The 25,619-nt window shown below is 42.0% G+C and overlaps 1 protein-coding gene across 2 annotated transcripts in view; it reads right to left on the bottom strand.

Moving 5' to 3' along the window:
* Positions 1-25,619, bottom strand: part of CPSF3 (cleavage and polyadenylation specific factor 3) — a 52,066-nt gene that overhangs the window by 16,638 nt on the left and 9,809 nt on the right. For both annotated transcript variants that reach the window (XM_023199065.2, XM_023199075.1), the window contains 9 exons: positions 24,656-24,745; positions 22,148-22,298; positions 18,033-18,208; positions 16,718-16,876; positions 14,712-14,858; positions 9,388-9,540; positions 4,502-4,610; positions 2,819-2,917; positions 1,219-1,313 (listed from right to left, as the gene is read on the bottom strand). In XM_023199065.2, the coding sequence (XP_023054833.1) occupies positions 1,219-1,313; positions 2,819-2,917; positions 4,502-4,610; positions 9,388-9,540; positions 14,712-14,858; positions 16,718-16,876; positions 18,033-18,208; positions 22,148-22,298; positions 24,656-24,745 (1,179 nt within the window). The remainder of the gene's footprint in view (positions 1-1,218; positions 1,314-2,818; positions 2,918-4,501; positions 4,611-9,387; positions 9,541-14,711; positions 14,859-16,717; positions 16,877-18,032; positions 18,209-22,147; positions 22,299-24,655; positions 24,746-25,619) is intronic.

The following is a 25,619-nucleotide window of genomic DNA, read 5'->3' as shown; positions in this document are numbered from 1 at the left end:
AGACGGGGTTTCACCATGTTGGCCAGGGTGGTCTCGAACTCCTGACCTCAGGTGATTCGCCCGCCTTGGCTCCCAAAGTGCTGGGATTACAGCTGTGAGCCACTGGGCCCGGCCTGATACTTTCTTTAGTTGCTTTTAGCCTTATGAATCAAATTTAGACTTAAATCACAGGATTGTATTGGGACCAAAGCTGATAAATCTTTTTTGTTTTAAACATAGAATGTATGTGAGGTGGGTGGATCACTTAAGGTCAGGAGTTCAAGACCATCCTGGCCAACATGGTAAACCCCATCTCTAACTAAAAATACAAAAATTAGCTGGGCATGGTGGCATGCACCTGTAGTTCCAGCTAGTCGGGAGGCTGAGGCAGGAGAATCGTTAGAACCTGGGAGGTGGAGGTTGCAGTGAGCTGAGATCACACCATGGCACTCCAGCCTGGGTGACAGAGCAAGACTCTGTCTCAAAAAAAGAAAAAACAATTAGAATGTATGAATGAAATAGATGACCATCTACCTTGGCAATTTATATACAATTCTACCTTGGGGCACAGCAGTAGACAAGGTACCTCCCTGGACTATTCAATGGTAGGACTCACTTTGAAAATCCTTCTTTAAACTTAACAGGTGCCAATCTATCAAAATCAACCATGAAACTCCTTTGGTATCTGTCTTCCAAACTCCACAAGCTGGAGCTTAAAATTCTAACAGGAACCACATCACTTAATTTAATACTTTCTGTCCTTTCCAGATTTGGGTCGCTTTATTGTTGTTTATTTGAATCTTCAAAATTCTGCTCTTTTAATGAATGGTACCTAAGTTTGTTTTAATTTAACATAATTAAATTTTTTCCTTAAGAATTATAAAACCTTTTGATATAACTAAAGACATCCTGGAATACCATAAAATCAGGTAAGACTTATATGAAAGGACTATACTCACTACACATACTAAATACAAACCCTTAATTTATTATTAGGTTTTTTTGTGACTACACAGAAAATGCTCATCTACTTAATAATACTTAATGCTAGTCCTTAAAACATATATATATATGTTTTATATACAGCAGGTTTTATAATATATATATATATATATATACACACACTTTCCAACAATATTCTTTTTCTAATTGAGAAGAAACTAATATTCTCTACAAATGTTCATGAACTCTTTTTAAAACTTTTTTCTCTCATTGTTTAGGTAAATGATCTTTTCTTACTTCTAATACCACCATGCCTGGTTCTTGTATTACAGTAATATTTTTGAACACTTTCAGAGCAGGTTTTTCTTGAATTTCTAATTCTTCCACATCACCTGAAAGAAAGACGTAACTATAAGATGTATATACTTTTCTGATAATCTTCCAGAGACCATTCATTTGTTTATAGAGACAGTTAAAGCAGCTACACAATGAAAAAGTTAGTAACTCATTTGTATAGTCAATTTTTAAACAGCAAAGTACAGCAACGGAAAGGTCTGAACATGTATAACAAACATTCATCTATCTAGGTAGCATTTACCTCGGACAGCAAACATTTTATCAGTAGCAAACTTAAGTGGTGTTCAAACATCTATGTTTTGTATACAAGAGATTTAGCCTTCTACTAGCATCTTTTAACATATGACATAAAATTAGTCAATTGTTGCCAACTAGTTTCGTCTACCTTCTGTCTTCATAAGCTGCAACATTCTACAGCGAAATTCTATTGTTGAAGAGACTTTTCTGGTCTTTCTAGCATCCTCTTACTCAAGGACAGTTCAGACATATTTTATTAACCTTCTATGTTATGACAGATTATCCTAGTGCAAGGTTCCGAGGTTTTAAAAAAAGGTTCTTTCTACTGGTTTATTTTATGGTAGTACTTCATGAGTCATGAAGAGCGTGACTGATGGAAAATATATTTTGTAATATGACGTATTCTTGCTTTATCAGAAAGTCCACACCTTTTAATTTAGTCACTGCCCCTCATGATGTTAATACACAAAATCTTGAACTCATATGGTCTAATATGAAAACAGACTAGGTTTATTTTCTCACGGGCCTTTGGCCAGTGGTCATGAACTCTTACAAAACCTGCTGTATAGACTGGTATTGATAGAGCCAGAAAAATTATTTTCACTGATCAAAGAAAAGAAACATAAAATTTTAGGTATGGTCAAGTAAAATAGATTTCAAACACAAGGAACAAAGACTACTAAATTTTAAGTGGGTCAAAGATAAGTATTACGGAATTAAAAAAAAATTTGAGTATATTTTCTTTTTAAATTTTTTTTAAGTTTTTCTAATTTTTTTTTTCACAGGACCCTCAGGCAAGAATATGAGTGTATTTTCTTTTTTTTTTTTTTTTTTTTTTTTTTTAAGGCGGAGTCTCGCTCTGTTGCCCGGACTGGAGTGCAGTGGCTGGATCTCAGCTCACTGCAAGCTCCGCCTCCCGGGTTTACGCCATTCTCCTGCCTCTAGCCTCCCGAGTAGCTGGGACTACAGGCGCCCGCCACCTCGCCCGGCTAGTTTTTGTATTTTTAGTAGAGACGGGGTTTCACCGTGTTAGCCAGGATGGTCTCGATCTCCTGACCTCGTGATCCACCCGTCTCGGCCTCCCAAAGTGCTGGGATTACAGGCTTGAGCCACTGCGCCCGGCCAAGAATATGAGTGTATTTTCTAAAATTTCACATAAAGGCAATAATAACATGACCATATATATTAATAAAACTTACACAATTCTGAGACAATTATCAAAATTAAGTAACATTCTTTTCTAGATAGAAAATTACCTTTAAAAAGACAGAAAACAATGAAATGAGTTTCAATACACACACACCTGTCAATTTCTGCAGCTGGTAATAGAGCAAATTAAAGGGACCAGTATATGGAATGGCTTGGGTCTGCTTCACAGTGCTCATGGCCAAGTCAGTATAATCTGAAAAGAAAATTAGAATAGACTTGAAGAAACAATACCAGTCCTACAAAACACATACCAGGAGCAAAGAAAGAAGAAATAAAAGCAAAGTAAATGTGAACATATTTTTCAGAAAGCTAACAAGATGCTCCTTAATTTGGTACCACCTTACATTTCCCCACCGATCTCCCTATGTCCCCACCTCTCTCCTTCAGCTAACTGCTGCTCCAGCAGTAAGAAAGCACCTCACGGCCAGGCACGGTGGCTCATGCCTGTAATCCCAGCACTTTGGGAGGCCAAGGTGGGTGGATCACGAGGTCAGGAGTTCAAGACCAGCCTGGCCAAGACGGTGAAACCCATCTCTACTAAAAGTATAAAAATCAGCTGGTCGTGGTGGCAGGCGTCTGTAATCCCAGCTACTCAGGAGGCTGAGGCAGAGAACTGCTTGAACCCGGGAGGCAGAGGTAGAAGTGAGCCGAGATCGTGCCACTACACTCTAGCCTGGGCAACAGAGCAAGGCTCTGTCTCAAAAAAAAAAAAAAGAAAAAAAAAAAGGAAAAAAAAGCACCTCATGTCCCCAAACATACCAGGTTCTTGGATGCCATAGAGCTGGTATGCCAGCTGTCATCTGCCTTCTTTCCTTGGTAACTCCCAACCATCTTTCACCACCTGGCACAAGGGTTGCCTAATTTACCAAGCTTTTCCCAACTGCTGAGGTGCACTGTCTCTCTTCACATACTTATCATGAGCTTCTATATGCCACTGAACAATACTGGGACTAGCTCTTCCCAAGATTGCTTCCCTCATTAGACTAATTTCAAGGGCTGGGACTATGTGGCATAAGAGTAAGAGCTCAGTAACTCAGAATGAAGGCACAAGTCAGACAATGACCTACGATACTATGAAGTCTGACAGCTGGGCAATCTCATAGGTAAATACCTCACCACTGCTGCTATTTTTCTTTTCCTTTTTTTTTTTCTTTTTTGAGACAGAGTCTCGCACTGTTGCCCAGGATGGAGTGCAATGGCGTGATCTCAGCTCACTGCAACCTCCGCCTCCTACATTCAAGCAATTCTCCTGCCACAGCCTCCCGAGTAGCTGGGACAACAGGCACGTGCCACCACACCCAGCAAATTTTTGTATTTTTAGTAAAGACGGGGTTTCACCATGTTGGCCAGGATGGTCTCAAACTCCTGATCTTGTGATCTGCCCACCTTGACCTCCAAAAATGTTGGGATTATAGGCGTAAGCCACCATACTCAGCCACTGCCATTTTTTATTCCAGCATAGAGTACATATAATGTATTAGTACCATGTAAATCACCTTGAGCACAGCATTTACTTGAAGATAATACCATATTCATTGGAAAATGACTTACTGATGGCTCAGTACATTTATAAAGACAAAGAATGCACGTGGAAATGTGTTTTTTTCCTCCTCCCGTGAACTACTATAGGTACAAAGCTAATTAGCTAACTTGTACCTATTCCTTTTTTATTATTTGTCTGTTACTTAAAATTTGGCCACAAGGTGAAGAGAAGTTTTCATAGATTTTCTTTCAGTGCTAAGGTGAAGTTAGATTTGACATTTAATAGTATACTTACTGGACAGGTCGCAAGGAGAAAGTATGTGATAATTAAAGTTTCTTTTAACAAGTATTCCTGAGACCCGCTGGCCTTGTTCTGGTTTTTTGTCTGCTAAAAATCCCATAACCTGTAAAAAAAAAAAAAAAAAAATACTTGAAGAAAATAGAACCTGGTAAAATGCAGTTTTTCAGATAGTAAAATGCAGTTCATCATAATGATGATCATAACATCTTTGAACTATGAAAACAACATACGGATTTAACCATGAAAAACATAAAATGTCTGGTATCTCTATGATGAGGGCAGTCACACTGCTACCAGTGTCAAAGGGAAGAGTCACAGTGGCAGATCTGGCATAGCTCAGTTCTAATCAGTTCAACAAGCAAGGAACTTACTAGGTGCTGGGGTTTAAGAAAGCTCTCGCTAGCTGCACTGTAGTAGGGAAGGCCAGGAAGTCCCCGTGAAACGCACACATGCACTCCCTCAGGCTGGCTGCAAACTCACAACAGAGAGTGAGGTCCACTGTTACAAGTCTGGGAGGCTGTGGTGCACCTAACACTAAAAGCAGCAGCAGTGGCTTTGAATAAAAAGGTCAATAAAAACAGGTTATAGGTGAGCTCATAAATTGAGGGAGAAACATTTTTAAGAGAATAAAATAACAACCACTTAAAAACAAAAATATTACAAACATGAAACCCACTATTCTTTTTTTTTTTTAAGACGGAGTCTTGCTCTGTCACCCAGGCTGGAGTGCAGTAGCCGGATCTCAGCTCACTGCAAGCTCCGCCTCCCAGGTTTACGCCATTCTCCTGCCTCAGCCTCCCCAGTAGCTAGGACTACAGGTGCCTGCCACCTCACCCGGCTAGTTTTTTGTATTTTTTAGGAGAGATGGGGTTTCACCGTGTTAGCCAGGATGGTCTTGATCTCCTGACCTCGTGATCCGCCCATCTCGGCCTCCCAAAGTGCTGGGATTACAGGCTTGAGCCACCGCGCCCAGCTCTTTTTTTTTTTTTTTTTTTTTTGAGACGGAGTCTCGCTCTGTGGCCCAGGCTGGAGTGCAGTGGCACAATCTCAGCTCACTGCAACCTCTGCCTCCCAGGTTCAAGTGATTCTCCCACCTCAGCTTCCCAAGTAGCTGGGATTACAGGCGCCCACCACTATGCCCGGCTAATTTTTGTATTTTTAGTAAAGACGGGGCTTTGCTACATTGGCCAGGCTGGTCTCGAACTCCTGACCTCAGATAATCCACCCGCCTCGGCCTCCCAAAGTGTTGGAATTACAGGTGTGAGCCACCACACTCAGCCCCACTATTCATTTTTAAAGTCTCATGTATGGCTGCACGCAGCGGCTCACGCCTGGAATCCCAGCACTTTGGGAGGTCGAGGCAGGCAGATCAAGAGGTCAAGAGATTGAGACCATCCTGGCCAACATGGTGAAACTCCGTCTCTACTAAAAATACACAAAACTAGCTGAGCTGACCCTGGTGGCGGCGCCTGTAGTCCCAGCTACTCTGCAGGCTGAGGCAGGAGAATGACATGAACCTAGGAGGCAGAAGTTGCAGTAAGCTGAGATTGCGCCACTGCACTCCAGCCTGGCGACAGAGTGATACTCCATCTCAAAAAAAAAAAAAAAGTTTCATTTATTTATTTCTTTGAGACAGAGTGTTACTCTGTCACCCAGGCTGGAATGCAGTGGTGCGATCATCGCTCACCATGTGTACCACCATGCCCAGCTTTTTTTTTTTTTTTTTTTTTAAGACGGAATCTTGCTCTGTCACCCAGGCTGGAGTACAGTGGCTGGATTGCAGCTCACTGCAAGCTCCGCCTCCCAGGTTTACGCCATTCTCTTGCCTCAGCCTCCCAAGTAGCTGGGACTACAGGCGCCCGCCACCTCGCCCGGCTAGTTTTTTGTATTTTTTTAGTAGAGACGGGGTTTCACTGTGTTAGCCAGGATGGTCTCAATCTCCTGAGCTCGTGATCCGCCCGTCTCGGCCTCCCAAAGTGCTGGGATTACAGGCTTGAGCTACCGCGCCCAGCCACTTTTTTTCTTGTATTTTTTGTAGAGATGGGGTTTCACCATGTTGCCCATACTGATCTTGAATTCCTGAGCTTAAGGGATCAGCCTCCTACAGCCTCCCAAAGAGCGGGGATTATGGCGTGAGCCACCACGCCTGACTGAAACCCAGTATTCTTAAATATAACATCTCTCAACTGCACATAAATGAGCTCAAGGGAATAAATGCAGTGTGTTCCATATTTGTTTACCTTTAAGCAAGTAAGGGCAAACAGCAACCAGACAGTGCTATATTTGTTCTCATAACTATAAACACAGAGGGTTGTATTTCATAGGATTTCTTAGGGTTATTTTCTCCTTAATTGCTGGTAGCTTTCAGAAAAGAACCTCTGCTCCTAGGAGACTAATTTTAATACAGTGATGTTGTACTTGACAGAGAAAAACAACTAAAGGTAATGATTTTAAACCATTAAAATCACGGGTGAGAAACAGAACACTCCAATAAGAAACCCAGCTTTTCCTGAACTCAGTTCAATTCATCTTCTAAACTGTCTGACTGCAAAACTTTATTTTTTCTTCCCACAAATCCACCACCAGCGGAGGATGGGAAACAGAGTTCTAGATTCTCAAATGAGTATATTTTTCTACAGGTATAAAAAAATACTATTAAATTGGCCCCTGAGAAATTTTTGAACAGTAAGACTCAGGAGTAACCACAACCATTTACAACAAAAACCTCATACCCTAAGTTTTGCTTTTTTTCCTCCAATTCACCTTCAAGAAAGGATATTCATTAATTAGCATCTGCAGGTTTGGCTCATTATGTATTAAAAGTGTGTTGTAAAGTTGCTATTAACTTTTTTTTTTTTTTTTTTAAGATGGAGTCTTGCTCTGTTGCCCAGGCTGGAGTGCAGTGGCATGACCTCGGCTCACTGCAACCTCCGGCTCCCGGGTTCCAGCGATTCTCCTGCCTCAGCCTCCTGAGTGGCTGGGACTACAGCTGCGCACAACCACAACTGGCTAATTTTCGTATCCTTACTAGAGACAGGGTTTTCTCCATGTTGGCCAGGCTGGTCTTGAACTCCTGACCTCAGATGATTTGTCCGCTTCAGCCTCCCAAAGTGCTGGGATTATGGACATAAGCCACAGCTCCTGGCCCATATGTTGATATTTAAGCCTTCAACTGAATCATTAAAAATTTGAGCCTGAGACTGGGCATGGTGGGTCACACCTGTAATCCCAGCACTTTGGGAGGCCAAGATGGGCGGATCATTTGAGGTCAGGAGTTTGAGACCAGCCTGGAAAATGTGGTGAAACACCGTCTCTACTAAAAATACAAAAAAAAGTAGCCGGGTGTGGTGGTGGGCACCTGTGATCCCAGCTAATCAGGAGGCTGATGTAGGAGGACTGCATGAGCCTGGGAGGCGGAGGTCACAGTGAGCCGAGATTGCGCCATTGTACTCTTGCCCGGGCGACAGAGTGAGACTCCTTCTTAAAAAAAAAAAAAAATTATTTGTGCCTGTAGTCCCAGCTACTTGGGAGGCTGAGATGGGAGGATCAGCTGAGCCTAGGGAGGTCGAGGCCGCAGTGAGTCACGAATGCATCACCGCACTCCAGCCTGGGCAACAGAGTGAGACCCCATCTCAAAACAAAAAACCAGAACATGGGAGTTGCAGATATCTCTTCAACATACTGATTTCAATTCGCTTTTAACAATTTAACATTATATATGTAATTTTTTAAAAGTTTCCCTTAGAAGTATTTCTAAAGGAGTTGTGATCAACAGAAGTAAAGACGCAGACTTCTGACAGCATCCCTCTAAAAAGGCAGCTCAGGCTTTCCTTAACTATTTCAACTTCAAATTCTGAAAACGGTACATTTCACTCTGAAAAATGATTAATTCTTTTTTTATTTTTTTGAGACAAGGTCTTGCTCTGTCACCCAGGCTGGAGTGCAGTGACAGGACAATGGCTCACTGTAGCCTCAACCTCTTGGGCTCAAGTCATCCTCCCGCCTCAGCTGCCCGGGTAGCCGGGACTACAGGCACATGCCACCGCACCCAGCTAATTTTTGTATTTTTCATAGAACTGGCTTTCACCATGTTGCCCAGGCTGGTCTTGAACTCCTGAGCTAAAGCGATTCACCTGACTTGGCCTCCCAAAGTCCTGGGATTGCAGGAGTGAGCCACTGTGCCCAGGCTTGATTACTTCTTTTTTGTTTGTTTTGAGACAGAGTCTCACTCTGTCATTCAGGCTGGAGTGCAGTGGCACAATCACAGCTCACTGCAACCTCCATCTACCAGGTTCAAGGGATTCTCCCACCTCAACCTCCCAAGTAGCTGGGATTACAGGCACCTGCAACCATGCCCAGCTAATTTTTTTTTTTAATATATATATTTTTAGTAGAGCCGGTGTTTTACCATGTTGGGCCAGGTTGGTCTCCAACTCCTGACCTCAAGCGATCCACGCGCCTCGGCCTCCCAAAGTGCTGGGATTACAGGCGTGAGCCATGTGCCTGGCTGATTAATTTTTAAAAAGAAAATGTTTCCATATATTCCATCATATCTACACAAACATACGTGGCTACAGTAACAAACAGTAAGGAACAGTTCTTTACCCTCAGATGTGGGAAGGAAAAGCAAGTGGAGATGTGGATTAAAGATCTATGAGATTCAGCTGCATTAAGATCTAATCAAGCTGAACATTTTCCACCTGAAGAAATGAATGGCCAGAACCAAAAGAAGCCAGAAAGGATAAGGATAAAATTCCTGTAGTATAACAAGTAGACAGAAATAAGCATATTCTTTTGACTAAAGATCTATTTTCTTATGAAGTACAGTCTTTCATGAAGAAAAAACATGGATCGGAGAGACAGGAGCCATAATCTTTTACCTTGGCTAGTTTTTCTCCTCTGAAGTTTAAGGTCACTGCTTCTGTATTCCGAGGATTATGAACCTCTATGTGAACTTCATCATTATCTTCATATTCTCGAATCAGTGCTGCTTTCAATCTGGCCATTTCATTCTGTTCTCCATGGACTAAAATCTACATAGAATAAATGTTGAAAGAATATGGGGAAATATTATTCAGATTAATCATGGTCCTGAGTTGAATTAATTAAGTATATGAAATAGAGACATACTTGGAAGTTATGAAACTTTACTACTAGGACCTCCAACCAATTCAACGTGTATACACATATTCATTCTGTTTGGCTTTAAAAGATCCTTATGTGGTACTATTTAAACAAAGAGTAAAGAAACTTCTTTTTTTTTTCTTTTTTTGAGGCGGAGTCTCGCTCTATTGCCAGGCTGGAGTACAGTGGCGCAATCTCAGCTCACTGCAACCTCCGCCTCCCAGATTCAAGCAATTCTCCCGCCTCAGTCTCCCAAATAGCTGGGACTACAGGTGCGTGCCATCACGCCCAGCTGATTTTTGTATCTTCAGTAGAGACGGGGTTTCAGCATGTTGGCCAGGATGGTCTCGATCTCTTGACCTCGTGATCCACCCGCCTCGGCCTCCCAAAGTGCTGGGATTACAGGGGTGAGCCACCGCGCCCGGCCAAGAAACTTCTTTTCTACTCCAGTCTTTGCCACTGAGATACACGCCTTTTCCATGTTTCACTGCTTCTATGTTCATAGTGGTAAAGGGCTGACTTCCGTAATCTCTTCTAGTTTTAAATGCCTATGACTCGTACAAAACTATTGCTACCCCACTGTCTTAGAAAACACCCATAGTTCCCTTTTTTTTCTTTTTGTGAGATGGAGTCTTGCTCTGTTGCCCAGGCTGGAGTATAGCAGTGGTGTGATCTCAGCTCACTGCAGCCCCTACCTCCTGAGTTCAAGCGATTCTCCTGCCTGAGCCTCCCGAGTAACTGGCACTATAGGTGCACATCACCAAGCCTGGCTAATTTTTGTATTTTCAGTAGAGACGAGGTTTTACCATGTTGGTCAGGCTGGTCTCGAACTCCTGACTTTGTGATCTGCCTGCCTCGGCCTCCCAAAGTGCTGGGATTACAGGCGTAAGCCACCATGCCTGGCCTACCTCATATATTTATATATTTTTGGAGACAGGGTCTCACTCTGTTGCCCAGGCTGGAGTACACTGGTGTGATCACAGCTCACTGCAGCCTCAACCTCCAGGGATCAAGCAATCCTCCTGCCTGAGCCTCCCACATAGCCAGGACTACAGGCATACGCCACCATGCCCAGCTAATATTTGTATTTTTTGTAGAGACAGGGTCTTGCATGTTGCCCAAGGTGGTCTTGAACTCCTAGGCTCAAGTGATCTCCCCACCTTGGCCTCCCAAAGTACTAGGATTATAGGTGTGAGCCACTGTGCCTATCCTAATAAAATATTTCAGAACCAAATGGAACATTTTATTACTTTATATATTTCTTTATTTAAAGACAGAGTCTTGCTCTGTTGTCCAGGTTGGAGTGCAGTGGCATAATCTTGGATCACTGTGGCCTCAATCTCCCAGGCTTATGCTATCCTCCCACCTTAGCCACCCAGGCAGCTGGGACTACAGGCATGAGCCACCATGGTTGGCTAGTTTTATTTTATTCTTGTAGAGACAAGGTCTCACTATGTTGTCTAGGCTGGCGTCAAACTTCTGGGCAGTCCTCCCACCTCAGCCTTGCAGAGTGGTATGATTACAGGCATGAGCCACTGTGCCCAGCCACAAATGATATATTTTAGAGGGTATTTACAACAACAGCATTAGCTACCAGTCCCTTTTCATTCACTTTTGTAACTTCTATCTTACAAGACAGATTGTTCTTTTTTTTGTTTGTTTGAGACAGTCTTACTCTGTAGCCCAGACTGGAGTGCAGTGTCGTGATCTTGGCTCACTGCAGCCTCTGCCTCCAAGGTTCAAGGGATTCTCATGCCTCAGCCTCCAAGTAGCTTGGATTACAGGTGTGAACCACCACGCCTACCTAATTTTTATACTTTTAGTACAGATGGGGTTTTACCATGTTGGCCAGGCTGGTTTTGAACTCCTGGCCTCAAGTGATCCACCTGCCTCGGCCTCCCAAAGTGCTGGGATTGCAGGACTGAGCCACTGCGCCCAGCCAAGATAGATTGTTCGTAGCATCTCACACGTGGTAGATGGCTTGCGGCTGGGCATAGCCAGCACCAGCATATGGCAGGGCTTACTGCTTGGTGGGGAAGGGCCTGGGCCTGGCTGCCTGAGCAGAATCCTGGTGCTGCTGCTTATTAGCTGTGTAACCTTGACCAAGTGATTTCACGCCTCAGTTTTCTCATCTGCAGAACAGCTGTCGGTCATGAAAATTAAGCAAGTCAGTTCATATAAAACACATGTATGGTGCCTGGCATGTGGTAAATAATCAATGTAAGCTAGTACTGATTACTACCACCAACACTACTAGTGTTGCCAATTTTATCCTGCAGCTATACTTTTGCTAGAGACGGTTATTACAGGAAAATGAGCATGAAGTTCAACCCAGGAACTTAAACTATCAGCAGAAGTAGAACCAGGGAGTGACAGGATGAAATGGGGCTGAGGATGAGGTGGTGACACCACACAGAAAGAGCAACACGGCTTTTCCTCCCTGGCTTGGAAATCTGGGGGAATGTTCATGCACACATTCAATAAGAAACACCTGGGAGGAGCCTACTCTGTGACAATTCTACACACCGTGATGCTATGGACAGGAGAGTGGTTTTTCTTGACCAAATAATCTGCTCATTAAGGGCCAGTGGCAAATGCCTGTGAGGCCTATCATGCTAGAAAGAACTCAAAGACTAACAAAAGACTGCATGAAAAGGTGCTCAACATCATTAGTCATTAGAGAAATGAAAATCAAAACCACGAGATACCATTTCACACTAGCTGAAAAGTGACACAGCCCAAGTGTCTGTCCATCCACAGGTGAATGGATTAACAACATGTGGTCGACATACAACGGACCATGACTTAGGCATGAAGTGCTGATACATGCCACAACGCGATGAACCTTGGAAACATCGTAGGCATTATGATTCCTCTTATATGAAATACCTAGAATAGTCAAATTCATAGAAACAGAAAGTAGATTCGAGATGACCAGGGTGGGGGGAGGAAATGGGGAGTCACTGTGTACCGGTACAGAGTTTCTGCTTGGAGTGATGAAAAGCTGTGAAACAGAATGTGGTGATGGTTGTACAACACTGTGAATATAATTAATGCCACTGGTTTGTGCACTTAAAAATGGTTAAAACTGCAAATTTTATGTTAGATATTTTACCACAGTAAAACATATTTAAAAAACAACAAGCAAGGCCAGGCGCAGTGGCTCATGCCTGTAATCCTAGCACTTTGGGAGGCTGAGGTGGGTGGATCTCTCCGGAGTTCGAGACCAGCCTGGCCAATGTGGTGAAACCCTGTCTCTACTGAAAATACAAAAATTAGCTGGGCGTGGTGGCACGTGCCTGTAACCCCAGCTACCCGGAAGGCTGAGGCAGGAGAATCGCTTGAACCCAGGAGGCAGAGGCTGCAGGGAGCCGAAATTAGCGCCACTGCACTCCAGCCTAGGCAACAGAGCAAGACTCCGTCCAAAAAAAAAAAAACCAAACACAACAAGCAAACAAACAAAACTAACAAAAGGCCATTTCTTCTGCTTTCCAATACACTTGGAAAGGCCACTTCATCTATTTTCTATGGACACATGCTTCATTAGTGTTCTTCTAATCAAAAATACACACTTTTTTCAGCTTATCCCTCCTTTCCAATTCCATCAAAATATCTAATTTATTTTTAATAAGTTACATCATACTTAAAAATATAAGTAAGTTGGCCAGGTGCAGTGGCTCACACCTGTAATCCCAGCACTTTGGGAGGCTGAGGCGGGTGTATCACGAGGTCAGGAGTTCAAGATCAGCCTGGCCAAGATGGTAAAACCCCATCTCTACAAAAAATACAAAAATTAGCCAGGTGTGTTGGTGGGCACCTGTAATCCCAGTTACTCAGGAGGCTGAGACAGAGAGCTGCTTGGGAGCCAAGGCGGGTGGATTGCCTGAGGTCAGGAGTTCGAGACCAGTCTGGCAAACATGGTGAAACCCTGTCTCTACTAACAATACAAAAAAATTAGACAGGTGTTGGGATGTGTGCCTGTAATCCCAGCTACTCGGGAGGCTAGGGTAAGGGAATTGCTTGAATCAGGGAGGTGGAGGCTGCAGCAAGCCGAGATCGTGCCATTGCATTCCAGCCTGGGCGACAGAGTGAGACTCCCATCTCAAAAATAAATAAATAAATAAATAAACAAATAAATAAATCATATACTAATAAGGAGCTATATAGTATATATATATATATATATATATATATATATATATATATATATATATATTTTTTTTTTTTTTTTGAGACAGAGTCACCCAGGCTGGAGTGCAGTGGCATGATCTCGGCTCCTTGCAAGCTCCACCTCCCGGGTTCACATCATTCTCCTGCCTCAGCCTCCTGAGTAGCTGGGACTACAGGTGCCCGCCACCACACCCAGCTAATTTTTGTATTTCTAGTAGAGATGGTGTTTCACCGTGTTAGCCAGGATGGTCTTGATCTCCTGATCTTGTGATCCATGCTCCTCAGCCTCTTGAAGTGCTGGGATTACAGGCGTGAGCCACCGTGCCTGGCCACCCTATATAGTATATTTCATATCTATTTAAATCTTAAACTTATACTATTATATGACTTGTCTTTCTCCTCTCTCCAAACGATCCTTGTACTATTTCTTATTATTAAGCATTTACTATGTGCCAGGCACCACATTAAGTGCTTTAGATATGTTCTCTCACTTCGTCCTTACAATAACCTTATGAGCTATTATTATTCCTATTTACAAATGAGGTACAGAGAGGTTAAGTAACTTGACAAGGGTTACACAGTAAGTAAGAGATGGAGCTGGCATTCCAAATGAGCAGTCATACTCCAAGCCTGGCTCTTAAATTATTGGAGAGGCAGCAGAAAATAATAGAAAAACATTAGGATTGGGGTTGGTAGGTCTGAGTAAGAGTCGGTTACGGAGAAAGGGTACAGCTCGCTGAAATCAAAGGGGAGTTGTAAAGGCCAAACCCGAGCACACGTGGAAGGCTCTGCTCATGGGGTATTGTATTAGTAGGTGGTGATGCTTGCTTTGTGAACTGCCTGCTGCACAGTTTCCTGGGTATGCACTTCTTTTCCCTTTAGTACAATAAATCCAATTCATAAGACTAACCACATGAGGCGGTTTCAAAGCACGAATAAATTCACTGGTTTGCTGGTAATCCGTGTGAGCTGAGAAAGAGATGTAATCAACAGACATTTTCAGCGGTAACTTCTGTCCAGACATAGTAGTGATTTCTTCAGGTTCAGACATGATGTGCTGTGGAAAATGAAGAAAAATCACATAACAAACTACCCAGTTATAAACGTACAGGTACATTTTCATTTTTTTCATGCAGTCATAAACTCATGTTAAATTTAGGACCTTCAGCACAAAATCATTCTAATATAACTGACTCAGTAAATATCAAATACTCATGTTCTCAAGCAAACATTTAATGAGAAAAGTAAACAAATGAATTAAAACTCATCTATCTGGTGTGCTGTCAGTGAGAATCATAACTCTCACGCCTGGAAAGACAAACCTGTATTCCCAACTACTCTTGTGCTCTCCAAAGTCATTTCCCAGATATGTGGATACATTTCTATTCTGAAAATCTTTGTTTTTTGAAATAGGGTCTCACTTTGTCACCCAGGCTGAAATGCAGTGTGCGATCTCAGCTCACTGCAGCCTCGACCTCCCGGGTTCAAGCAATCCTCCTGCCTCAGTCCCCCAACTAGCTAGGACTACAGGCATGTGCCACCATGCCTGGCTAATTTTTCTATTTTTTGTAGAGATGGGATTTCTCCATGTTGCCCAAGCTGGTCTTGAACTCCTGAGCTCAAGTGATCCACATGCTGTGGCCTCCCAAAGTGCAGGATTACAAGTGTGAGCCACCGTGCCAGGCCTGGAAATCAATTTTTTTTTTTTTTTTTGGAGATGGAGTCTTGCTCCGTCATCCAGGTTGGAGGGCAGTGGCGCCAATCTTGGCTCACCGCAACCTCTGCCTCCAGTTTCAAGCAATTCTCCCTGCCTCAGCCTCCCGAATAGCTGGGATTACAGGCACACGCCACCACACCCGGCTAATTTTTTGTATTTTTAGTAGAGACAGGGTTTCGTCATGTTGGCCAGGCTGGTCTCAAACTCCTGGCCTCAGGTGATCTGCCTGCCTTGGCTTCCCAAAGTACTGGGATTACAGGTGTGAGCCACTGCACCCAGCCTGGAAATCTATTTTAAATACAACATTGCCACTAAAGAACTTTATAGAACAAGATAAAGTAATAAAGATTATCAAAATAAAGAATCATCATATTTTTAAAAATAAAATAGATGTTAATGCTAAGAGGATGAGAATGTGATACCTGGATGCTCAGAAACTGCCTCTCAAATTCTGCATGTATTTTCTACAATTTCTACATCCCTAAGAGCTGAAAATCAATGTTTCATAATAGTAGAAGGTGGTCAACCCAAACACATTTTACAGCTTTTTAAGATCATACAGGCTGGGAGCGGTGGCTCAAGCCTGTAATCCCAGCACTTTGGGAGGCCGAGACGGGCGGATCACGAGGTCAGGAGATCGAGACCATCCTGGCTAACAACGGTGAAACCCCATCTCTACTAAAAAATACAAAAAACGAGCAGGGCGAGGTGGCGGGCGCCTGTAGTCCCAGCTACTCGGGAGGCTGAGGCAGGAGAATGGCGTAAACCCGGGGGGGCGGAGCTTGCAGTGAGCTGAGATCCGGCCACTGCACTCCAGCCCAGGCGACAGAGCGAGACTCCATCTCAAAAAAAAAAAAAAAAGATCATACATATTAGTAAACCTGTTTTTCATGAGATGAGGGAGGGTATTCACATGTTTGTCTCAAATAGGTTCCTGTCCATTATTCACTACTTGCAACCAGATGAGCACTTCTCAAACTTTAATTTGTACATCAATCACCTGGGACCTCATTACGCCATTCAGTGTCTGCATAATTCCACATCCTACGCTCATACCTAGCTACCTATTCTCATCCTCATTTTTAAAAATCAAAACTTGTACTATTTAAAGATTTACTTCAGTGCGAAAACCTGTGAGGACCCTACCACCTCCGTAATTCTGATTAGGAATAACACAATAGCCTATGACTATAACTGACCTTGGCAAGTGTGCCTTCCACACAGTATCCTGCTATAATGACACCGTTCCTCTTATCAGTACACCAGCTTTCAAATAACTCTCTGGATAAGCCACTTTGCATCATGCCTGGGGAGGCCATTACAACACTGGGACCAATGTCATCAAAATGATCCATGCTCTAAGAGAGAAAACGGAATGGGAAAAGTATGTTAGCTATCAGCCGCTGACAAAGCATTCTTTCTTTTTAAAGAACAACAGGCTAAGGAAGAGATTAATCACACTACTGAAAGGGCCTTCACAAGATCGGTACACATTCTAAGTTCAGTTACCAAGTTCCTACGCAGTTTAGGCTAGGAATGGTAGAAAAACCAAGTAATAAAAAGCAGTCAGTTCACGCTGATCTTCAAAACCTTCTACTGGTAGCTAGAGAGCCATCAGAACCATCAGGACCATCTTCAGTGCCTAGCAGGCAGGCAGAAAAGTAAAAGGAAGAGTCAAATGGGTCTTGATCTACCCAAGACACAACTCTGAAAAAATATTCCCAAAGACTCACAATGGCTTTGCATGCTCCATGAATATTTTGAGCTGGCCTGGAAATCAAAAGGTCTAATGCTGTTCTAGGGAGAACTTGTCTATAATCCTTAAGCAGTTAACTTAAAATATATACTTTATGAACAAAGCCTATTTACAACTGGAAGACCACTTTTAAATTATTTCAGATATCAATTATTTTATTATGATTCAAGCATCAATTGAGTTAAACAGTATTTTTTAAATTAAATAAAATCAGATTTTATTGAATGCTTCTAGAAAAGTATATTAAAATTTTCATATATAGAATTTGCAGCACTAATCAAAAAGATGATTTGGTTTGAGTGAGAAGAGAAACTTAAATACATAATACAAGATACTTTTCTCCTCAGAACTTTTTATTCCTAAAGCAAGAGATAAGTATTATAAATACTGAGAACACACGGCTACTTGGGGCAAGTGGCAAAATCTGTTGAAGCAAAAAAAGAATGTCAGCTGCTGAAGTTTTGATTTCTTGCAGAAAAACGACACCGGCTAGAGAAGAGGTAAGACTCCAGCAAGAGGAATTCAGCTAGAGTCACTGACACGTACTGCCTACGATTTTTATTTTATTTTTATAGAGACACGGTCTCATTGTCTTGCCCAGGCCAGTCTTGAACTCCTGAGCTCTAGTGATCCTCCTGCCACGGACGCCCAAAAGGCTAAAATTACAGCCATGAGCCATCCCTTGCGGCCTCGTACCTCCTACTCCTAATGACTGATTTGGTTTTATCCATCCTTGTCTTTCTTCCACAAGCACTCACCTTGAGGTTACTAATGTGTTTGAAAACAAAGGGATTATTGATGTTGATCTGTTTGCGGATTTTGTCATTCATGGCATTTACATATGTCTGGTACACTGCCATACACTTCTTGGCCAAAGATGATGCATAGTATATTGGAATGTCATGTAGTTCTGGGTGATTCTGCCAGTACTCATCTAGAGAGATTTTGCAAGAAACAAACATCACTTTGTTACATGGGGTAAATAGTTCAAATAATAAATGATACACATAGAAACAAGAAATGATACACACACAACCAAGAAATAAAGCACATAACTATATTTTAAAGAGTTTAAGCAAAATTATCCTGGTTGTAACTAACTTGAAATTTACAAAACCAAAACTTACTTCTAAATGGCACATGACCTAAAAAAGAATGCTGTGATTATAGTTCAAAGATGTGGAGGCTTTTAAAAATGACTCAGTATAAATTTACACTGAAGTCTTAACTTATTACCATAACGAGACACTAAATAATACATTTTTATTTAAATGTATTAGAAAAACATATTAGAAAAAATTCTGTGGTTTTAAGTAAAAATGTAGTATTAACATTTCAAACAGATTTATTGAGTGCTAATTACAAAATAGAATTGCCAAGAGTTCACCGATTTTGAACACTTAAAAAAAAAAGTAGTCATATTATGCTATGATTGTTTTTTTTGTTTTTGTGTTTTATACCCAGGCTGTCGACCCGCCTTGAGGGTAGTGGTGTGATCATGGCTCATGGCAGCCTCAACCTCTTAGGTTCAAGTGATCCTCCTACGTCAGCCTTCTGAGTAGCTGTGACTACAGGAGTGTGCTACCACACTCGGCTAATTTTTTTTTTTTTTTTTTGAGACTGGGTCTCACTATGCTGCCCAGGCTGGTCTCAAACTCTGGACTTAAGTGATCCTCCTGCCCAGCCTCCCAAAGTGCTGGGATTACAGGCGTGAGCCACCACACTCAAGCCATGCTTGTATTTTTAAAATACTACTAACCAGTTTCTGATAATTAAAGAAAGCAGTGGGTAATATACCTTCAAAAAAAGACTTATGTTAAAGGAAAAGCACTCATTAAATCCCAAAATTTTATCAAGGTAGTATGGCTGAAAGACACCCTTTATTCTAATAGGTACCTCTGTGGTTTGAAAATGTATTATATGCCTATTATATTATTTGCATCTATAATTTCTAATTTGCAAAACAACTTATGAAGACTTATCACCATCTTACCTAGCAAACTAAGGGTAAAACAACAGGCTGAGTATCGTGTGAATTTTATTCTTCCATTTGATGTATCAATGATAATTCTATATGAGGACAAAAACTTTGTCACGTGTGTTACAAATAAATTTCCTGCTTTGTCTTCTAGTTTATCCCATTCATGATTTGTTTCTCTTACGATTTTTTAGATACCCTAAAGCGGATTACATCCCACAACCACACCACCATTTCTTGTTTTGTTGTGCGTGTTTTTATGAACAAATTTTGAAGATTAAAAAAAGTTAAATAATTTGCCCAAGGTCACATGGCTGTAGCCATATGATAGATTTGATCTGAAACACAGATAAGATTTGAAAGCAGCTGTCCTTTCTATTATACTATATTACAAGGGAGACTTTAAGGAAAAAGGGCAACCAGTTGCAAAGAGCAGATTGTAGAACTGCCAGATAAAAATATCAAATACCCAGTTAAACTTGAATTTCACATGAACAACAAAAGATTTTTAGTATAAGAATATATACTAATGAGACCAGCCTGGCCAATGTGGTGAAATCTCGTCTCTACTAAAAATACAAAAATTAGCCAGGCGTGGTGGCACACGCCTGTAATCCCAGCTACTCAGGAGGCTGAGGCAAGAGAATAGCTTGAACCCGGGAGGCAGAGGTTGTGGTGAGCCAAGACCACGCCAAGCTAAGATAGTGCCACTGCTCTCTAGCCTGGGTGACAGGGTGAGAGTCTTATCTCAAAAAAAAAAAAAAAAATATATATATCTATATATTAAATATTTGGTACACTTATATTAAAACATTATTATTTATCTGAACCTAAAATTTATGAGTTGTCCTCTAGTTTTATTTGCTAAATCTGGCAATCCAATTTGATGGTGGCAACATTGTTTCAACTTCCTAACTTCTCTGCTCTTCATCTTACTGGTCACAAAGACTTGGACTTCAAGACTTCTAAGGACAAATTTGACTTGCAGTTAGGAAGGAGGACTAATCAAGATCAAAAGACTGAATCAGATTCGGATTTGGGAAATTCAGCTTCTAGAAGTCCTATCTGTTACAGATTTGCTTTTCATCTGGGGTCATTTCTTCCAACTTTCCTTCTGTTTTCCTTTTCAGTGTGACAGGGATACTATTTTTTTCTCCTCCTCACCGAGACGGCAGAATAGAGAGGAAGAGGTAAGATGCAAGCGTTTCTAGTGCTTCACACAGAGGTTACATACATGCAAAGCACCCATTTTTATTATTTGTTTTTTTGTTTTTTAGACAGGGTCTCATTCTGTTGCCCAGGCTGGAGTGCAGTGGCACAATCTCAGCTCACTGCAACCTCTGCCTCCTAGGCTCAAGTGATCCTCCCACCTCAGCCTCCCAGGTAGCTGGGACAACAGGTGTGCACCACCATACCCAGCTAATTCTTTGTATTTTTTGTAGAGACAGGGTCTTGCCTTGTTGCCCAGGCTGGTCTCAAATTCCTGGGCTCAAGTGATCTTCCACCCTCAGCCTCTCAAAGTGTTGGAATTAGGGATTACAGGCGTGAGCCACTATGCCTGGCTGCAAAGTACCTTCTTTTCTTCTTTAATAAGAGTGCTTTTCCCAAATAGATCACAGAATGTGAGGTAGAAAGGATCATTAAGTACAAATGTATGCTAAAAAGTAACAACCACTGTTCCTCTTATTACAAAAAGTTATACATGTTCACTGAAGTACTTGTAAAATGGAGAAAAGCAGAAAACAAAAAATATCACCCATATTCTCACTATCCAGATTTAGTATCTTTTCGGTCATTTGTGTGTGCATTTTTTACCTAACTAGGATCAGAGTACATATAGGTTTTTTTGTTTGTTTGCTTTCAGAGTCTCACTCTGTCAGCCAGGCTGGAGTGCAGTGGTGCAATCTCAGCTCACTGCAACCTCTGCCTCCCAGGCTCAAGCAATTCTCATGCCTCAGCTTCCAGAAAAGCTGGGACTACATGCGTGCACCACCACACCTGGCTCATTTTTCTATTTTTGGTAGAGACGAAGTTTCACCACGATAGCCAGGCTGGTCTTGAACTCCTGGCGTCAAGTGATCTGCCCACCTCAGCCTCCCTAAGTGCTAGGATTACAGGCGTGTGCCACTACGCCCGGCCAGAGTACATACAGTTTTGAACTCTACTTTTTTGGTTGACTTAATATATTATGTGAAAGTATGTAATTACTCATCTGTAACACAATTCTTTCCTATGATGTTATATTTACTGACATGATATTTCTTTGAAAATACTAAAATGATGAATACCTTTCTTGACAAAATTTTCTGTACATCTATTTCCCAGAAGCGGAACTGCTGGCCAAAGGGTACACATATTTTAAGACTTCTGATGGCCACCAGAAGGGGATGCCAGTTCACATTCCCAGCGGCAGTGCATGAGAGGTGCTGTTTTCCTGGGCTATTCCTAGATCCAAATCCCCAGTTTTTTGTTTTGTTTTGTTTTGTTTTGACGGAGTCTCACTCTGTCGCCCAGGCTAGAGTGCAGTGGTGCAATCTCAGCTCACTGCACCCTCCACCTCCCAGGTTCAAGCAATTCTCTGCCTCAGCCTCCTGAGCAGCTGGGATTACAGGCATCTGTCACCATGCTCGGCTACTTTTTGTATTTTTAGTAGAGATAGGGTTTCACCATCTTGGTCAGGCTGGTCTTGAACTCCTGATCTCATGATCTACCCAAATCAGCCTCCCAAAGTGCTGGGATTACAGGTGTGAGCCACCGTGCCCGGCCCCAAATCCCTATTTATAATGAAGAAAACTGAAGTCCAGGACGGTGGAATGACTCATCCAAGACCACGTTATTATCCTGATAAAATGACAAGATTTTAATCATCTCCTAAATAGAAAGGAAATGGCATACCCAGAATCAAGAGCAGCTCCTGAGCCCTTCCAAGAGCAAAGACAGGAATGAGACCCCTGCCGCCTCTGTTTACAATGTCGTGGACAGTGTTACAGAATCTTGCCTCTCGCTCTTCACGTTTCTCATGGATGTGGGTCCCATAAGTAGATTCCTAAATAACATATTAGAAGTGTGAGACTAAGACCAATGATCCCCAAAGAATTCAAAAGTTAAACATCAATGAAATGCTGAGGGGCTAAGCAATTCACTTCTCCATTAGCATGTCATTTACTCGAACATGTGTTGTCATAATAGCAATTGGGAAGAGCAAGCAAGAATGCTAGAATTCAGGCCCGGCGCAGTGGCTCACACCTGTATCACAGCACTCTGGGAAGCCAAAGCAAGTGGATCACCTGAGGTCAGGAGTTCAAGACCAGCTTGGCCAACGTGGCGAAACCCTGTCTCTACTAAAAATACAAAAGTTAGCTGGACGTCGTGGTGGGTGGCTGTAATCCCAGCTACTCCAGAGGCTGAGGCAGGAGAATAGCTTGAACCCAGGAGGAGGTTGCAGTGAGCTGAGATTGCACCATTGCACTCTAGCCTGTTCGACAGAGCAAGACTCCATCTCAAAAACATACAATTTGACAACAACAATAAAAAAGGCCAGGCATGGTGGCTCACGCCTGTAATGCCAGCATTTTGGGAGGCCAAGGCGGGTAGATCTCCTGAGGTCAGGAGTCCAGCATGACCAACATGATGAAAGCCCGTCTCTACTAAAAATACAAAAAGTAGCTGGGCATGGTAGTGCATGCCTTGTAATCCCAGCTGTTCAGAAGGCTGAGGCAGGAGAATCACTTGAACCTGGGAGGCAGAGGTTGCAGTGAGCCGAGATCACATCACTCACTCCAGAGTGAGACTCTATCTCAAAAAACAAAACAAAACAAAACAAAACAAAACAAAAAGAATGCCAGAATTCAAATCTAAGTAAGAAGAACATTTTACAAAATGGAATCAGGAAATAGTCCAAAACTGTATCTTCTTCCCATGTCCATTTTGCTTTGCATTAGGAAGAAAAAGGCTATTTCTCCCACCTCTGATAAGTCAAAGCTTTTAAAATAGAAATAGATGTTGTTTCTTATACTTCTGTTTAAGAATATCCTTAAAGTCTTACTAGGTGTGGTCCACTGACCAGAAGATTGACATCCCTTTTGAGCTTATCAGAAGTGCAAAATCTGAGACCCCAGCCCAGACATACTAATTGGAATTTGTACCTTAGCAAAATAATCAGATGATTATATGCATATTAAAATTTGAAGCACTGCTTTAAAGTATGGTACTATGAAAATAAGTACTTTTTCTGAGGGTTCAAAAATGAATCTTCCCTTAAATTAAGTCTATACGCTGGGCATACCAGGAGCAGAGTCCAATGTAATCTGCTTACATGTTGCTTATGCACTGCAGTGTGTACTGGCCCACATGCCTGGGCAGCTGGGGACATGGTAGGTGGTGGAGGAGAAACAGACAACTCTTCCTCCTTGAACCACATACACCTGATGTTCTTATATATACCAAAAGCCTGCAAGACTTCTCTCCCAACCCCTGACTCTACCATCAGCAACACACATCCCAAGCTGCCCCCAAAGAGCTTCGGTACACAGTCCATTTTTTTGCTCCCCTGGGACTTGCAACCTAGTAGGCAGACAGGACACACACAGATAAACGAAACGGTAAGTTAGCATGGACTAAGGGTCTGAGGACAGTCACCGTGGCAAAGGCAGTGAGGTCACGCCATTTCCAAAATGACCCATAGATGTTCTTCTACACACTGTCATCCAGAAAAATACATTTATCTTTTTTTGATAAGGAGGAGAGGGCATACCCAGTGATAATGGTATTATCATACCATTATGGGAGAGGGCATACCCAGTGATAATGACCCTGCCCAAAGGGCATACCCAGTGATAATGGAGAGGGCATACCCAGTGATAATGACCCTGCCCAAAGACGGCCTGGTGCCTCTGATATTAGACTAGAGTTAATGCATTTAACACCAAGAAAGTGAAGCCGCGCTACAAAAAGAAGTGCCTGTCCCAGTTTTTTTTTTTTTGAGACCGAGTCTTGCTTTGTAGCCCAGGCTCAAGTGCAGCAGCGTGATCTCGGCTCACTGCAGCCTCCACCTTCTGGGTTCAAGTGATTCTTGTGCCTCAGACTCCCCAGTACCTGGGATACAGGTGTGCACCACCACACCCAGCTAACTTTTGTATTTTTTTTTAGCAGAGATGGGGTTTCACCGTGTTGGCCAAGTTCGTCTCTAATTCCTGGCCTTAGGTGATCTACCCACCTCGGCCTCCCAAAGCGCTAAGATTACAGGTGTGAGCCACTGTGCCTGGCCACCAATTTTCTTGTATTAAAAAAAAGATAAGTTTATATCCAATAACATGTTATGAAAGTGAGATCACAATATTATTTTCCAAAGAAAAAAAATCTGTTTACATTACATTGATTACAATATAGCACATTAATACTTACAATGATAAGAATATCAGGCTTAATATTAGGAATTTCAGCTGCCATTAAGTGTCTATCTTCTTGTCTTGAGAAATCACCTGTGTACAAAAGCTGTGAAAAAGATAAAACTAGAAAGTTAGGATTTGGGGAAGGCTTCATTTTGCTAGCGAATAGATTAAACTCATGAAATCCAAAAGTGCAGTTACAGTTTTCAAAAAGTCTAAAACTGATGATATTTACACGCAGTGCTTGTGTCGCATTCAAAATGTGTAGTTCAGTCAGTAAACGGTCCAATGCTTCACTTATTTCATCTAGTAAATGGGAATAATCTATTCCCAGTATCATCTCACAAAGATAACCTATATAACATTAGTACACTTGAGAAGTGCTCTAACTTCTTAGAGAAAAAGGGCATGCTGACAAGGAAAGGAGTGCACTGAGGTACATGGTCTAAAACCGGAGATAAAATCGTAAGAAGGTCTGCATCAAATTCCAAGAGAATTCACATCAGCATTTGTGCTACTTATTTTTTGTGCCCTGGAGCAAACTGCAAGAATAAGTGATTTAGTGATATATTTTACAATTCGTCTAAAAGTTCCAAATGTATAAGCAGCTGTGAAAAATTTAGGACGTTACACTAGAGCATTGGTTCTCAACTCTGGCTGCACGTTAGAATCACCTAGAAAACTCAAAAAGGAAAAGGCCAAGCTACACCTCCAGATTTTGATTCAATAATTACTTTTCAACAGCTCCCTAAGAGATTCTCATGTGCAGCCAGAGTTCACAGCTGCTGCTCTGGAGTCTAGAAACCTAGTAGTCCACCCACATTTGCAGAAGTTCAAGGGTTCCCTAAAGATCTTTCCTAATTAACCCTTTACTCTTGCAGTCCACTCTGCTTAGGGGCTTATCTGTGAATCCTAAGACATCAGGGGGACATGAATATCAAATTGTGTTTTATTTTTAAATGAACGCAGCCACAAAGACA

The sequence above is a fragment of the Piliocolobus tephrosceles genome, chromosome 15 (genome assembly GCF_002776525.5).
Source record: "Piliocolobus tephrosceles isolate RC106 chromosome 15, ASM277652v3, whole genome shotgun sequence".
In the NCBI taxonomy this organism is placed as follows: domain Eukaryota; kingdom Metazoa; phylum Chordata; class Mammalia; order Primates; family Cercopithecidae; genus Piliocolobus; species Piliocolobus tephrosceles.
Note: the sequence above shows the minus strand (reverse complement) of the source record. Positions and strands in the feature narration are given on the sequence as shown.